Source organism: Tachypleus tridentatus, chromosome 3 (assembly GCF_004210375.1).
Source record: "Tachypleus tridentatus isolate NWPU-2018 chromosome 3, ASM421037v1, whole genome shotgun sequence".
NCBI classification, from domain to species: domain Eukaryota; kingdom Metazoa; phylum Arthropoda; class Merostomata; order Xiphosura; family Limulidae; genus Tachypleus; species Tachypleus tridentatus.
The window spans coordinates 3,785,521-3,800,842 of record NC_134827.1 but is presented as its reverse complement, the minus strand read 5'-3'; the positions used below and the strand labels follow the sequence as shown (position 1 = coordinate 3,800,842).

Below are 15,322 nucleotides of genomic sequence, written 5' to 3'. Positions count from 1 at the left end.
TGATCGATTTATTTAACAATGTATGGTTGTATCTTTCCTTTGTGCCATCAGACGATGAATGAAAGGCTGTTATCCTAATCTTTTTTACCCTAAGAAACTGACACATTTCAACAAACAAAGCTAATTCGGAGTTCTATCCCTGATGCAAGTAAAGTTCCACAGATACTTAAATTTTGAACCAATTCATTTCATGGGAATTAGCTTTCATAGCATAATTCAGATGATTTACCACAACTTGTTTACAGAGCCATAACAACCTATAAAACACTCTCTTAGCTCCTCTGTTATATTTTAACACCTAAATGTTCAGTTGGAAGGTGGTAAAGATGATAGAGTGTTGCATAAAGTATAAGCTATGCAAGTACTAACTATAGTCGATGCTTTTTTCCACCAATATTTTCCCATTTCCAATATAATAAACCATCTCGTGAGCATAACGAATCCCATCCTACACAATAAGCAATTTTTTTGTGGACTATATGGAGCAACTGTTTGCCTTGAGAGTCTTTCTGCAGTATTACTGAGCACTGAATATTTGATTTCAAACTTGTATATCTGCCTGAGCATCTTTCATTTGAGTGTTGGACCACAGTAGTTCTTCATTATCACTTATTTATGTCACATCTTAGATAACATTCTGGTGTACCCAAGGTTGGTATCTTTTCTATTTTGTACTTCTCTCACTTACGTTATTCACTAACACACAATCATTAGGGTAATATATGGGAATTTTCATAGTCCCACCCATAGCAATGCACGATGTTAAGATTGTACTTCTAGAATTTTTGGAACCATCTTGCTAATTGGCCTTCTTGGTTGTGAAGATTCACCAACCACTTTACTATTACACGCAAGATCTGTCCAAAGTGTAAACATTTGCTCGAACAATACATCTCGAGTAGCACAATATCTCCTTTCTGCGGCATTCATTACTTCTTGATAGTGGGCAGTCAAGTGTTCTTTTGCATGTTATAGTGAGTAGAAAGTTCCCAGTGCAAAATTACGCTATCTGTATTTAAAATACGTGACTCTACTAAGGTGGTATGGTAATACAGAAGTGGCGATTAATTCTTTCGTCATTTTGTTTAAAGCTTGTTCACAATAAAACAGCAACAAAAACAACAAACCTTATTTGTTTTGTTTTTTCAAGTAATTTGTATAGGTGATGGTTTATATCAGAGAATGACTGTACAAAACATTAAAACCATATATTGTCTAAGAAATCACAAGTTCATCTCTTTTGACCAATTCTGAGTTTTGTTTGTTTGTTTGAAGTCAAGCACAAAGCAACACAATAGGCTGTCTGTGCTCTGCCCAACAGGGGTATCGAAACCCGGATTCCAGCACTGTAAGTCCGCAGACATACCGCTGTGCCATTAGAAACGCCAATTCCGAACACATTCATTCTTTGATTAATGGACTTTTTATAAACTCTATCTGTCTGAACATTATGTGCCCCAAGAAACTCAACTACTGATAAAAGAATTCACGCTTCTTCGGATTCAGCTAGCTATTACTAAAAGGTTTAGTCATTTTCATTTCAGTTTTTGTTTAAAGAGTCTGAGATAAATTTAACGTTTTTTTTTGTTAAAATCATGGCATGTGAGATAAGTTAATTTATATTTTTAGCATATCTCGATTACTTACTGCCTTATTAATGGTATAATTAAAATACAAAAAGCTTGGATATTAAATAAAAAACAAAACAAAAACATGTTAAACTTTTTCCATAATAACATCAAGCGCCACCACTTTTGTCTGTTATTAATTGTCAGCTGGTAATTAATGACTTACGTTGTTAGGTAAGTAATTGTTTTAAACATTTTTCTATGATATATATGTTTTATAGACATAATTGAATTTTACTTCTTGCCTGTATTAACGTTAAAAATATATAATAACATTAGCAAAGGGCCTAAATTAGGCTGATGAAGCAATATTATTTTCAATTGCGACAAGAGCCCGTGCTTCACTGTTCAACATCACTTTTTGTCAACAATTTTTACTAATTAATAATTGCATATATCCCATTAATATTTACTAAAAGTCAGTGTAGTACCATAGCTAGAGCTGGACTGTCTTTTGTTTTGACTGTGTCTAAATTCGGGTAAAACTATTACTATTAGTTTTAGGCCTGTGTAAACAACAAACTCGGCACCGTTCAGTGATAATATAAGGGTGAGTAGGGAAGAAATAGCCAAACCTCTGTTATAACAGTTTAAGAGACTTTTAAAAACTTCGAACTCATATTTTCGAGAACATCAAAAGCTATTAAAATCGTTAACGAAAAACACCGTTAAAGAACCATTGAGTAAAGTAGAACCAAATGTTCTGCTGATTATTCTGATTGTGGTATCAGAAGAACTTGCTCACCAGTGCTTGAGGTTGTGATAAGTTACGCAAAAATTTGCATTTGAACATTAACTTCAATATGTTGACAGTTGATCATGCTAGGCTAAAACTGCAGTCTTCATAGTGACTGCCATTCATTATAAGATATTCACTGACATTTAAAAAAATAATAAAAAATCAAGATGTTGTAGGGTTAGCAAAGCTACAAAAGTACATAGACAAGGTAAGGATGAATACAAAAACTGTACAAAAATCTCTACACAAATAGTCACTAAGTCAGTGTTAAACGTTTATGGGAATTAGCCATCAAGTAAGACTTTACAACATTATTATCTTTAAGTTATTCTATTTAAACCTGGATTCATGCAAATGAAAGGAATTCTACATTTAATTGTACATAAAAGTGTTTCTTGGAAAGATTTGGTTATTTATATAGGAAGTTTTGTACAATTTTGTGTATTCATCTCTACCTTGTTTTAGTACTTTTGGGAATTGCTGTCCCTATCTCATTGTTATTATTTTCAAAATATTTTTTATTATTCATACATGTAGTACTGGTAATAGTTTAACAAAAACAAAATACAAATTAAGATGTGGACTATGGGATGTTGTACATCAGTTCTTTGATACAGTTCCTTCTAGTGTAGTTCATTATTATGTATTTCAGGTATATAATGCAAAATCTTCTATTGTTAGTAAATGGAGTGGATGGTTTACATTTAGATAGGGTAGAATCAAGATATTTTTGCAATGGCTGTTAACTAAGCTGTAAGGGAAACAGTTCAATGGAAGAAGAGTTTTTTTGGAATTGATAGTTCACATTTAAACAGGATAGGAGCTGGTTTATTTACTTCAGCTGTAAGGAAAGTTTTAAACCAGGAATAGACAGTGATGCTCAAAATAAATTAAATGCACAAACAGTAACATGTAGAGAAAACCTTAGCATAGGAAATGAGCATATAAGTAGTTCTAAGGATAGGCTTAATTGTTATTATTGTAATGCAAGAAGTATAACAAATATAATAGTTTAGGGTACTGATAGGAATGAAGGATCTTGGTATAATGAGAATAACTGAAACATGGTTAAATGTAGATGTGATTTTGATGACAAAATTTCTGTGGAATACAGGATTATAATTTATTCAGTATGGATACAGAAATAAAGAGTATCGTCTTTCACATGTTGAAGTCCATATTAAATGTAATAGTAAAGAGACTGAATACTTTTGGGTTTCTATTAGTAGAAATAAAGGGAAAGAATTTTGGTGAGAATTTGTTACAGACCACCAAATAATACTATTGAAATTATTGAGAATCTTTGCAATGAAATTAATATTTCAACTGTTAATGAGTCATAATTATGGATGATTTAATTTCAGGCATACAGATTGGGAAATGCTAGGGTCAAACTATGAGGGAGAAAGGTTTTTGGAAACTACAAGATACTTTTCTTCACTAATTGATCAAGAAGCTTCTAGAAATAATATTTTAAAATTATTGTTAACTTCAAATATAGAAAAGATTAAGAAAGTGGAAATTGGGGAACATCTAGGTGAAAGTTGTCATTGCTGTATTATAGTTGATATTGTACTGCATATGGAGATCAGAAATAATGATATTTTCTATACAAATTAAAAAAAAATTTAAAAGGATGCAACAAGAATTATCTGTTGTGAATTGGGCAGCTGAATTACCTAGAGAGACTGATTAAATGCAGAATATTTTTTAATATATAATTTTTAAAATTTTTTTAAATATTCAAAAAAACATATTTCTTATAGAAAGACATGGGTAGGTGCAAGAACAAAAACAGCTTGGCTCCAAACTGGTAAAATAGATAAAGAAAAGCATCATAAATTTAAATTGACTGGTATGATGGAAGACTAAGACAATCAAGAAAGTTTGTGAAACAGGAAATTAGGACATTAAAAAGGATGTTTGAAATGGTTGGCTGAAAATATAAAAATTAACATTAAAGGTTAAACTAAATGTTAGGATGGAGTAGGACCCTTTGATGGATTATAAAGGAAGGCTTGTATCTGACAAGTATGAGATGGTTGGGTTACAAAATTTTCCTTAGTTTTTACTAATGAAGGTTTAAGCAGTATTCCAGATCTTGAATAGTTTATAGAAGGAAACATGATTGACAAAATATCAGGATTAATTCTGAGCTTGTTACAAAAAATGTAGGAAGTTTAAAGAATGACAAGACTCCTGGGTTTTGGAAGAGGTTAATGACTGTATATGTGAGCCACTTGCTACAATTTTTTCTTGAATAGTGAGCAGGTGCCAAAAGATTATTAGAAGTTAGCTAATGATGTTTACCTTTTCAAGAGAGATAATAAAAAATGTCCCAGTAATTATAAAACTATCAGTCTTGGATCAGTTGTGGGAAGAGTTTTGGAAAGTCTGATAAATTTTTTGCAAAGTCATTTGACAAAATTTTGAATTTTATTAGATTGTAAACATGGTTTGTTTCACTAAGAGGAAGTCTTGTTTCACAAATATTTTGATATTGTTTCAAAAGGTTGTTTCTTGTGTAGATGAGAGTAACAGTGTGGATTTGGTATATCTAGATTTTTAGAAAACATTTGACAAGGAACCATATTAAAGGCTTGTAAAATATTTTCTCCATTGGTGTGGGGGATCAGTTAGAAAATTGGAAGGAGGAGTGGTAGGACAGGAGAAAGTAGAAGGTTATTACAAATGTAGTTGAGCCAAACTGGGTTAATGTCACAAGTGGTGATCTTGGGACCTTTGTTTTTTTATTTATATCAGTGATATGGAGGGAAGAAATGGTCAATATTTTTTTATAGTTTGATTTTAGGTTCTTAATTATTCATCATTTAGTGAAACTTTAAAAACACCTCTAGCAGCTTGCTATAACACTGTTTGAAAACCACTTTGGTAGTGTTTTGTTTAAATAAACTTTGTGAAGCAACAGAACTAATAAAACAATGAGTTATAATATTTAAAATTGAGATAATTAAATTTCATTAGCTGTACACATTACTGGGTCGATTTCTGATTTTTCTCTAAGCAGATAACTGATTGTGATCATTATTAATTACTTAAATGTGGTCTGTTAATGGTGTAGGTGTGGTATGCATTGTAACTACAGAAACCATTTGGAAAGGTGCTACACATAAGCCTTGTGAAAAATTTATTTAAAGGTGTGGAAGATAAGTTGGCTAATTGGATAGAAGAGTGGCTGGAGAGAAGAAAACTGAAGGTTGTTTTAAATGGAGTTCAGTCACACTGGAGTACTTTTTTAAGTGAAGTTCCTCAGGGTTCAGTCTTAGGATCTTTGTTCTTTCTTATTTATATTAATGACGTAGATAAAGAAATGGTCAGTAAATTACTTGTATTTGCTTAAGATATTAAAGTCTTTGGTGTTGCTAACTGTGAATAGGATGCTGCTGAATTACAAAAGGATATAAATCATTTAGTGATTTGTGCAAGTAAATGGTAGATGGATTTTAATTATAATAAATGCAATATAGTGCATGTGGGTTATTATAACCTGAATGAGAATAACTAATGGCCTCACAAAAGAAAGTGTAATGGATGATTAGTTTCTTAAACCACCCAAGCAGTGTACTGTTACTAGTGGTATGGCAAATAGGATTTTAGAATATATTTATAGAAATATTGGACACAAATCTAAGCAGGTTATTGATCATTGTTTAGGCCACATTTAGGGTATTGTATTCATTTTTGAGCTCCTTTCCTCTGGAAAGACATTGGATTGTTGGAAAGATTTCACAGGAGGGTACTAGAAAGGTGCTTGGAATGGAAGGGTTGTCATATGAAAAGAGGTTCTCTGGAATTTTCTTTCACAAAATTGAAATGTTTAAGATTGTGTAATGTTGATACATAACTGTTTTTTGTTCTTAACAGTAAGAATAGTAGGGCCAGGCTACATAAGTATACATTTTGGCAAGGAAGGTGTCAGCTTCAGCTAAGACAGTCTTATTTCTCTCACAGGGCATTTGGCCTTTGGAATGGGTTTTCTTCAGATGTTGTGGAGGCAGTAAATGCAAGTTTAAGAGAAAGTTTGATAAGTTCAGGAATGATATGGGCTGGGTATGAGATTTTTCTTAAAATAATTTACTTAATAGCTTTAGTTTTGAAGATGAGACAGTTGAGATGGAATATTTGTTTTACTGATTTGTTAATTTTTAAAGTTTTTTTTTTTTCTGAATGATGAAGAGGATGTGGGCTTGGTGCACTTTTCCAAAACCTTTGATAATGTACCACACAGAAGATTAGTTTAAAAAATTACATTGGTGAAGTTAAGAAATGATTAGTTAATTGAATTGCACTTTTGGGATTGCTGGGTGAGAGATCAAAAAAGTTGCTGTTAGTGGAGCCCAGTCGAACTGGACCTTTTTAGAGATGTGGTTGAACCTTTGCTTTCTCTTATTTATTTTCACAGTGGAATAATTAATGAAGTTTATAGATTACAATAAACTGTTGAATATTTCTAGTTGTACTAAGTATTATGTCGAGGTACCACAGAATGACTGATAAGTTGGATAGATATTTGGCAAATAGGCATTATAGTAAATTCAAAATAGTGCATTTAGGTTTTCATAGGTCATTCATATAAACATATAGATAGGAAACATCTCAAGAATGTGACTTAAGAAATGGATTTTGGAATTGTGATAGTCACTAAAACTATCAAGAGAGTGTTTTGTAGCTAGAAGTAAAGTTCACAGAATTGTTATTAACATATTATAGGTTGCAAGAAATACATTTTACAGAAACCACTAGTTAGTCCTCACTTGAAATATTTTGTACAGTTTTAATATTTCTTATTTAAGAAAGGATACTGGCTTATTAGAGAGGGTTCGGAGTAGGCCTACCAAAATTATTCAGGAGATGGAAGGGTTCTCTTATACAAATAGATTAAGATTTTTTATTTTCTTGTGAAGAAAGAAAGGATCTTAGTAAAGTTTGCAAGATTATGTGGGGGATTGTTAGGATAAGGGCCTCTGAAAACAAGAGGTCTTGTGTTTAATATTTGGAAACGACAAGTGTAGTCTCAAGATGAAACTATTTTTCTAACAGATTGATTAGTTTATGGAATGAGTTGCCATCTACAGTAGTGGAGGTTGGCACCTTGCAAGATTTTAAGATGAAAGTAGGTGCTTTCTTAAGAAGTAAAAAGTGGATTCAAAGTCATGTTTGTTCTCAGAGGTTTCTTGTCTGTAGCATTGTTATTTAATTATATTATGACAGCTAGACTATTGAAACTAACAGGTATTCATTGGAAATTATTTATCAGTATATGGTATTTATAATGTGTTATACATTAAATGTGCTATTTCGTGGATTACTATGTGAAAGGCATATTTGTAAATGTAATAATTTATCAAAGAAAAACTTATTTGTATATAAGAATAATATATGATTATGCTAACTTATGGTAAATTCAGCAATCCATAAGAAGCATGAGTGTATAAAAACTAGTAGTAGCTCAAGGCTTTAGTATTACATAATTGAAAACCATAATCAGTGTTCATTTTGTAACTTTTGTAAAGTGAGTTTAGGGTTGTATGGATATAACATGATGTTTTAACATTTTTTCTTATTATGTATTTCATTTACTCAGTATCCAAACACCAAATCTGATACTTTTCTTATTTATTCTTCCACATTGATCATTTACTTTCTAAACCCTAAGTTTAAAAACAAATATTTTTCAGTTATTTTTTTGTGGTACAAGTACATCTGTAAATTTATCCTATTAAGATGACATTACATGTAACATATAATAAAAACTTAAAACTACAAATAATTTGAACATGTTTGAATGTCGAATAGAGGTACTTCAGAAGCAAAATGTCTCTAGTTTCATGGGCTTTGTTAGGCCAACACATTGTATAATGCTTGAAGACTAAATTAAAAACTTTAGATGTGTTTCTTTGTTACTGCTATTTATTATTAATTTCCAGAACAGTCTAGTATATTATCAGATTTGATCTTATACTCTCAGTTTATTTTGTTACTAAGAAATTTAAAAAAGACTCTTTTTTTCATAAAATTTAATGATTTGGGTTTGTTTTGTTTTTTTCATGTATGTAATGAATTCCCCCCCTCAAGTAGCATGGAAGGAAAAGAGTTAGTTGCACTTGACTTTGACCACACAATCATAGATGCAAACAGTGACACGTATATTGCTAAACTAGCCCCTGGTGGCATGATACCTGAAGAAATAGAAGCTCTGCACAAGCCTGATGGTTGGACAAAATACATGCAACAAGTTTTTCTTTTCCTTTACCAGAACGAGGTTCAACCACAAAATGTATTGGATTGTTTATCTGAAATTAGTTTTACCCCAGGTATGAGGGAACTATTGTTGTTGTTGTCAAGCTCCAACAGGTTTGAAATCATCATAATATCAGACTCTAATTCAATGTTTATAGATCACATTTTGAAAGTTGGGCAGGTTGCACATACAGTATCAGAAGTCTTTACAAATCCAGCCTATTTTGACCAGTCTGGGAGATTACATGTTAAGGAATTCCACGTTCAAGATAGGTGCACTCTTAGTTCAAAAAACCTTTGTAAGGGTGAAATTTTACAGTTGTACATAAAAAAAAGATCAAGTGAAGGTATCCAGTTTTGTAGGACAGCATTTATAGGAGATGGAAACCATGACTTTTGCCCTTGTCTTCAACTTTCTGTGAATGATTTGATTTTCCCAAGGATTGGGTTCTCTCTCTGCAGAAAATTATCCAGAAATCCAGAAATGATTAAAGCCAAGATTTACCCATGGGCATCGGGGTTTGATATCAAAGATGTATTATTCTAAAAGAAAACCAAAGATTTGACTCAGGTTGTTTGTTTATTAAACCAAATGTAAGTGCAAGTTATTGAAGTTATGAGTATGTTTGTTAAAGAAAAACTATATTTTTACATCAACAATAAAAAAGCGTATTCATGTATGAAATAGATACAACTTTTTGAACATTTTGAATATTGACTGAGTAATTCTCGCAAAATATTTTTAAGTGTATTGGTGATATTAAAGCTTTGAATACATGTTAGATTCACAAAGCTATTAATGCACTATAAAATGGAAGGTATGCATTGATTATTTATTTTGCAATCTGATAATTATATTTTAACTTGGATAATTATACAAGTTAAAAATTTATTAATTTCTTTTTTCAGAGAGTTTTATGTATGGAGTTGTCTGAATGTAAAAGTGCAGAATCTTGAAAGCAACAGCAGTATGTAGAAAATGTATATATACTGTCAATGTATGAGTAATAAAATTGATTTGTATAAGTAGGTAAATTATGTACATCCAAAATATTGTAAGAAACACATTCTGATGCTTGACTAATAAAGGATTTTTCATGTTACTATTCCAATCAACAGTTAATGCTAACATTAGAAAATCATGAAAGGGATTCTTACTTTTAGGTGAAGAAGTAAAATAGAAATGATGATAACCTGCAGGTAAGGTTTCTTAATACTTAGGGTTATAGATTTCCAGCATGAAAATTTGGGATTTTTTCTTCTTTTTACAAAATGATACTTCAACAGCTCTGAAACAGCTAAATAATCTATGTTAATTACAAAGCATCTAAAAACTATAGACAAATAGTTTGTTAAAAAACTTAGGCATTTTTTTATTAGCTATATAAGTTATCTTAAACCTACTCCAAAGAAAAATAATTTTCTTGGTTTTCTTTTTTTTCAGCTAGGCATGTCTTCAAATCTTAATTCCCGTGGTTGATTAATGACAGTTTAGGTAGAAAATACAACAGAGGTGAAGAATACTAAATGAGTGATTTGTCTTTATTAATAAATGAATTCACTGTAGCATTGTGATCTGTTTTCACTTATTCTTTAAAAGGTATTTTTATTTTTGATGTCAAAGTGCACCTTTGTAAAAAGTCCATATTGATCAGAGGAATATAAAATTGTTTACGACATAAATTTTTTCTAAGCTGTACTTTTACCAAATGTATGTTGATTATGGTGTAGTATTCAAACTGCATTAAGACAAAAGACCGAAAGAAATTTAAATAAAAGACAGTGTTTTACAGAAATAAACTTAGAACTGCTTTGTAGTATTGAGTATATATATTATCTACTTTTTTGAACTTGATAACTGTACAAATAACAAAGTTTTCTAATTATCTTAAATGTACTATAATGCTCATTTCATTACTCTTTTCTTTATGATTAGGATATCTGTTCTCTTTATCTTCCACAGGAATAAAATATTTTTGATAACATTTTTTAAATATTAGGTTGAGGAATAATTCGTGAGCGTTTTTAAATAATTTCATTCAAGCATTACATGCAAGATTATACAATACTTCAATGCATGAACACATTACACCCAAAACATTTATTATGATACTTTATTTCATGTAATACCTAGGTATATAGTATGCATTGTTTTAAACGAAATTGCAAGAAATTAAATGCGAAAAGCAGATGGTGTCAAAAATGCTCGATTTTGTCCACTTGACATTCCATTTAATGAGCTGAAAATGAAAGCAAAAATTAAAGACATATGAAAATCAAACACACCATCTATTAGAGCAAAAAAGTATCTTCCAAATGACATGAAATATTTTGCGAAAGCGTTTCATTTATGAATATATTTTTTAACTTGAAAAAACTCTCACGAATTATTTCTCAACCCAATAATTTTTTTATTTAAAACTACTCACTTGTTTTCTGGATAAAATATCAGGGATATGCAAAAGCAGTCACCATTGGTGACTGTTAAGTACACATGTTCATGTGTATGTGTATGCACACTGAGAGAAAGACTTTAAATGCAAAATTTTGTAGTAAGTCAATTGTGTGTACCGTAAGTTTTATTTACTTTCTTGTATAAAACAGTTAATGTGTAGTAGGAGTTGTTACAGAAAATAGTATTTAAGGGGTATATTTTGAGATTGGTTTCAAAAGTTGAAAGAATGAAACACTTGTAATCTTATGTAAAGCTTGTTTCTTGTTATTTTGTCTGTTGCTTATATATAAACTAATACAAATTACAAAAATCTCGTACTTTATTGTAAACTTGATTACAATGCACATTGGTGGAATACTGTCATCTTAAGACAAGTCTAGTGCTTGAAAACAAATGTAATTATGTATTCTCAAGTAAAAGTTAGATTAACAGAATTTAAAATTTATTTTCCATCATTTCAATTTAAATGATGTATAAACATTTGAAATCCAGTCCATGCAATTCCAACAAATTTATTTTTCCTTATATTTGCATGGCTTGGTCGTTAGGGTGCTTTAGTTTGTTTGACTCATAATTTATAGGTTTGTAAGACCATCACCAATCCTGCTTGCCCTTTCAGCAGAGGGGACATTATATAACATGATGATCAATCCCATTATTTATTGGTAAAAATAGTTGGTGGTGATGACTAGCTAGCTACCTTCTCTTCTAGTCTATCACTGATAAATTAAGGATGGTTAGCTCAGATAGCCCTTGAGTAGTTTTGTGCAGAATTCATAGCAAACCAATCTTTACATTTGTTATATGCTATTTGTAGTCGTAGTCTTAAGGGCACAAACAGCATTTCAACATAAAATTTGAGACTACTAGTAAATATGCCTATCTTACAAGTAAATTTACTTGGTAATTATTCAAGGAACTGAATAGATATGATAAAGCTCACTTCTCACATTCAGTTATGAACAACTTTTCTGAAACTGAAGTGATAAATTCATTAAATACTTTTTAACTTCACTGAGTTCTTACTCATATTTGTAAATAATGTATTTGTAATAATGTAATTGTATTGTAAAAATACGTTGGTTAGGACATTTAAGGTTTATTTGCTGGTAATTAAGCACAAAGCTATACAATGGACTATCTGTGCTTTGCTACTTACTAGTATAATATCATGGTTTCTAGTGTTGTAAGTTCACAGACATACTTCTGTGCCATTAGGGGGCCACTCTTGAAAATCCTTGTATTTCATTACATGAAAATACTGTGGTAATTCTTGTATTTGAAGAAACCAATCGACAATTGTCTACAAGATAAATAAAAAGATCATTTTAGGAATTAGACTCAAAACCTAATTATAAACTTTAAAAGAAGTGCAAAATGAACAATTAAGGAATTTCAACAACATTTAGAGAATGTGAAAGTATTGTAAAAACCAGGGGCATAAATATTTTACATCCAATAGGGGGGGGATGATTTTTGCAACAACTCATGTGGACTGTTCAATTTGCAAGTTGGTAATCTCTGATTACGTGAACCTGAAAACTGTAAACATGCAGTCACAGAGTAATATTGATGCCACGATACTTCGAGGTTTGCCTCACGCTAGTACAGCAGTAAGTCTACGGATTTACAACGCTAAAATCAGGGGTTCGATTCCCCTTGGTGGGCTCAGCAGATAGCCTGATGTTGCTTTGCTATAAGAAATCACACACACTTCAAGGTTTCCATGAAGGTTTGTATAAGTGAGGTGTTGTGAACAGTTTTCAAAATGTTAATAGAATAAAGACAAATGTGTCACAAGTTAACTGTCACATGAATTTATTCCTGCACACTGCACAGTATAAAAGATGGTCATTATAGTTGACAAGGTTACTAATAGCTTTCATTGCATGAATTACGTTTTCAAATATGAATAAAATTAGTAAATTACCCTTGATAAGTTTATATCTACTGAAAAACTGTTCATGTTGTTTGATAAAATTAATTAAAATGTCTTTGCGAACTCTTAAAAATTACACATCAATACAATGTAGCACACAATTATTCATACTTTTCATTGAAGTAAAATTCATTTAGTCCTCTAGTCTACATGTTCCCAAACGTAGACCTCCTTTGCGATGATCTGTTTATGAATTCTTTCATAAGCTCTTCTATATTTATCTTGTAGACTTCATCTTTGTGAGTGTGACAAACTGCCACATGGTTGAGGCGGCACTGAGACGTAGTTGACCTTAACCACGTCTTTTACCGTATTTATGCAGAACAGCTGCATTCACATTCGCAGCTGGATACTGGACATACAAGCAAAATTTTCATGAGAAGAAACACTTCACTAAACATCTGCTGGCTTGTTTCATGCATTTTACAGTAAGCATCCTTCGCATCTTTCAGAGATACTGCTTTTGTTGTTCCTTTGAACATGGGCAACTGAAACTCGAGCCGTTGTACAGAAATTTCTGAATAGAAGTTTATAACCGAGTTGTCAATCTTGCCAGATGTGATTATATTCTCAAGTGCCAGATATTGCCTCAAGTCATTGTTGTCTGCATTAAATCTAGTGGTCAGATGTTATATGACTGTGCCCACGAATTCAAAATATTGGCTTCTGTAGTAATCTCTAGCTGTTGCAGAATGGTGTGCTGAGCCATCACCTGTGATCCTTCTGGGGGGTCTGCGATTGCCTGGTAGTTCAATAGGCACCAGATCTAGGGAAGTTACCTTTTTCTCAGCTTCATCAAATATCTTGTTGTAATTTTCCTCTGTTTGCAATACCTGCAGTTGCTCAACTGTCATCGCAGATGCTTCAATCATGCCAGATACTGTCGCTGATTTTGCTTGGAATGCACGGTTTAGTTCCTCTAATGTAGCTAATGGATGTTGAGCCATCAACAATCCTAGACCTGTCTTTCCTTTGTCAAATCTGTCCAGCAGACCTCGTGCTTTCACTGCTACATCTGATTTTTCATTTGCTAATTTAGACAAAGAATCAACAATGTCACTGTAGTGATCATTAGCACATGTAATTGCAGATAGGCAGCACAACAAGCGTGTTGGACACAGTGGGCGGTGTATTTAACTGGACCATTGTGGCTGTCTGTAGGGGGGGGGTGATTGTATGCACCATACCTCCAGGGGCGTAGATCCTGGGGAATGGTGCATACAATCATTCCCCCCTACAGTTTGGTCTGTTGAATTGTTTTATTGCATCACAGGTTTACAAATTGTGTGTTTGTTCTTGTGATTCTCGTGTTCTTACCAATCGAATTAATAATTAGGCTTAGATGTAGGCATTTTCAGTAGCCGAAATGTACGTTTTTAATATAAGCGTGCATCTAAGCTTTTCGATCTAAGCGATAGTTCGTAAGTATCAGTCAGTCGGCCTAAGTATACGTGCAAGTATCGTGGCAACAAGATTACTCTATGACTGCATGTTTACAGCTCTCAGGTTCACGTAATCAGAGATTACCAATTTGCAAATTGAACAGTCCACATAAGTGGTTGCAAAAATCATCCCCCCATCGGGTGTAAAAAATCTACGCCCCTGCATACCTCTCACCTAAAATGAAGGGGGGATGTATCCCACCCATCTCCACCAGGATCTACGCCCCTGGTAAAAATACAAATTGGTTAGTGGAAGTTAATAAACGCCGTGCCATCAACACTATGATTCAGTAGTAATCCTAATGATCATGTATATTGTTGTACAGAATACGTGAATACTTCACTTCTAAACTAATGACAGAAATTTGCGAATTATTAGGAATACAGAAAAATGAAAATACTCTTTACTACTTAGCTGCTATTGGGTTAATAGAGAAATTTAACAAAACTTTATTGGATACGATTTCTCAGTATTATGAACAAGATCACAAAACTTAGGATGAACAAATTCTTTTATTATTATTAGCTTACAAAAGTGCTGAGAACAAGTCTACACAAGAGAGTATTTTTTTATTACATGGGAAAGAAGTAAAAAAATACTTGCCCCCAAGAATTAAATATGTACTAGAAAAACTACAAAGCAGAAATGATGCAGAGAATGCAAATTGCATTTTAAGTAACAAATGAGCATAGAGACAAAAAGTAAAGAAATAAAAAGGAATAAGCTTGTGAAGTAAAAGTTGGATACGAAGTGTATATATAGCTATGGTTAAAAAAAGAAACACTAAAAAGATAGCAAAGTTATAAAAAGATTCGTTTAGAGCAGTGAACTTCAAGATTAGTGATATGTATAGTAAA

General features: G+C 32.0%; 1 protein-coding gene across 15 annotated transcripts; it reads left to right on the top strand.

Annotated features, from left to right (window-relative positions):
• The first annotated feature begins 1,674 nt into the window (after nt 1-1,674).
• On the top strand, nt 1,675-11,393 carry LOC143246228 (pyridoxal phosphate phosphatase PHOSPHO2-like). 15 transcript variants are annotated; one of them, XR_013025863.1, is made up of 5 exons: nt 1,719-1,802; nt 6,340-6,438; nt 8,464-9,222; nt 9,538-9,596; nt 10,073-11,393. XR_013025863.1 is itself a non-coding variant. In XM_076492571.1 (4 exons), exons 1-3 carry the CDS (start codon nt 1,786-1,788, stop codon nt 9,173-9,175), a joined length of 828 nt encoding a protein of 275 aa, XP_076348686.1. In that variant the 5' UTR covers nt 1,719-1,785; the 3' UTR covers nt 9,176-9,222; nt 10,077-11,393. The 15 variants fall into 15 exon arrangements, 13 of the variants coding, with proteins under 13 accessions (XP_076348691.1, XP_076348688.1, XP_076348686.1 ...); XR_013025862.1 differs by having other exon boundaries at nt 8,464-9,596; XM_076492571.1 differs by lacking the exon at nt 9,538-9,596 and having other exon boundaries at nt 10,077-11,393.
• Nucleotides 11,394-15,322: the final 3,929 nt, after the last annotated feature.

Excerpts from the sequence above, each read along its gene's own strand:
- LOC143246228 (XM_076492571.1), top strand. Across the intron at positions 6,439-8,463 it reads TCAGGAATGATATGGGCTGG|TAGCATGGAAGGAAAAGAGT; the intron begins GTATGAGATTTT and ends CCCCCCCTCAAG.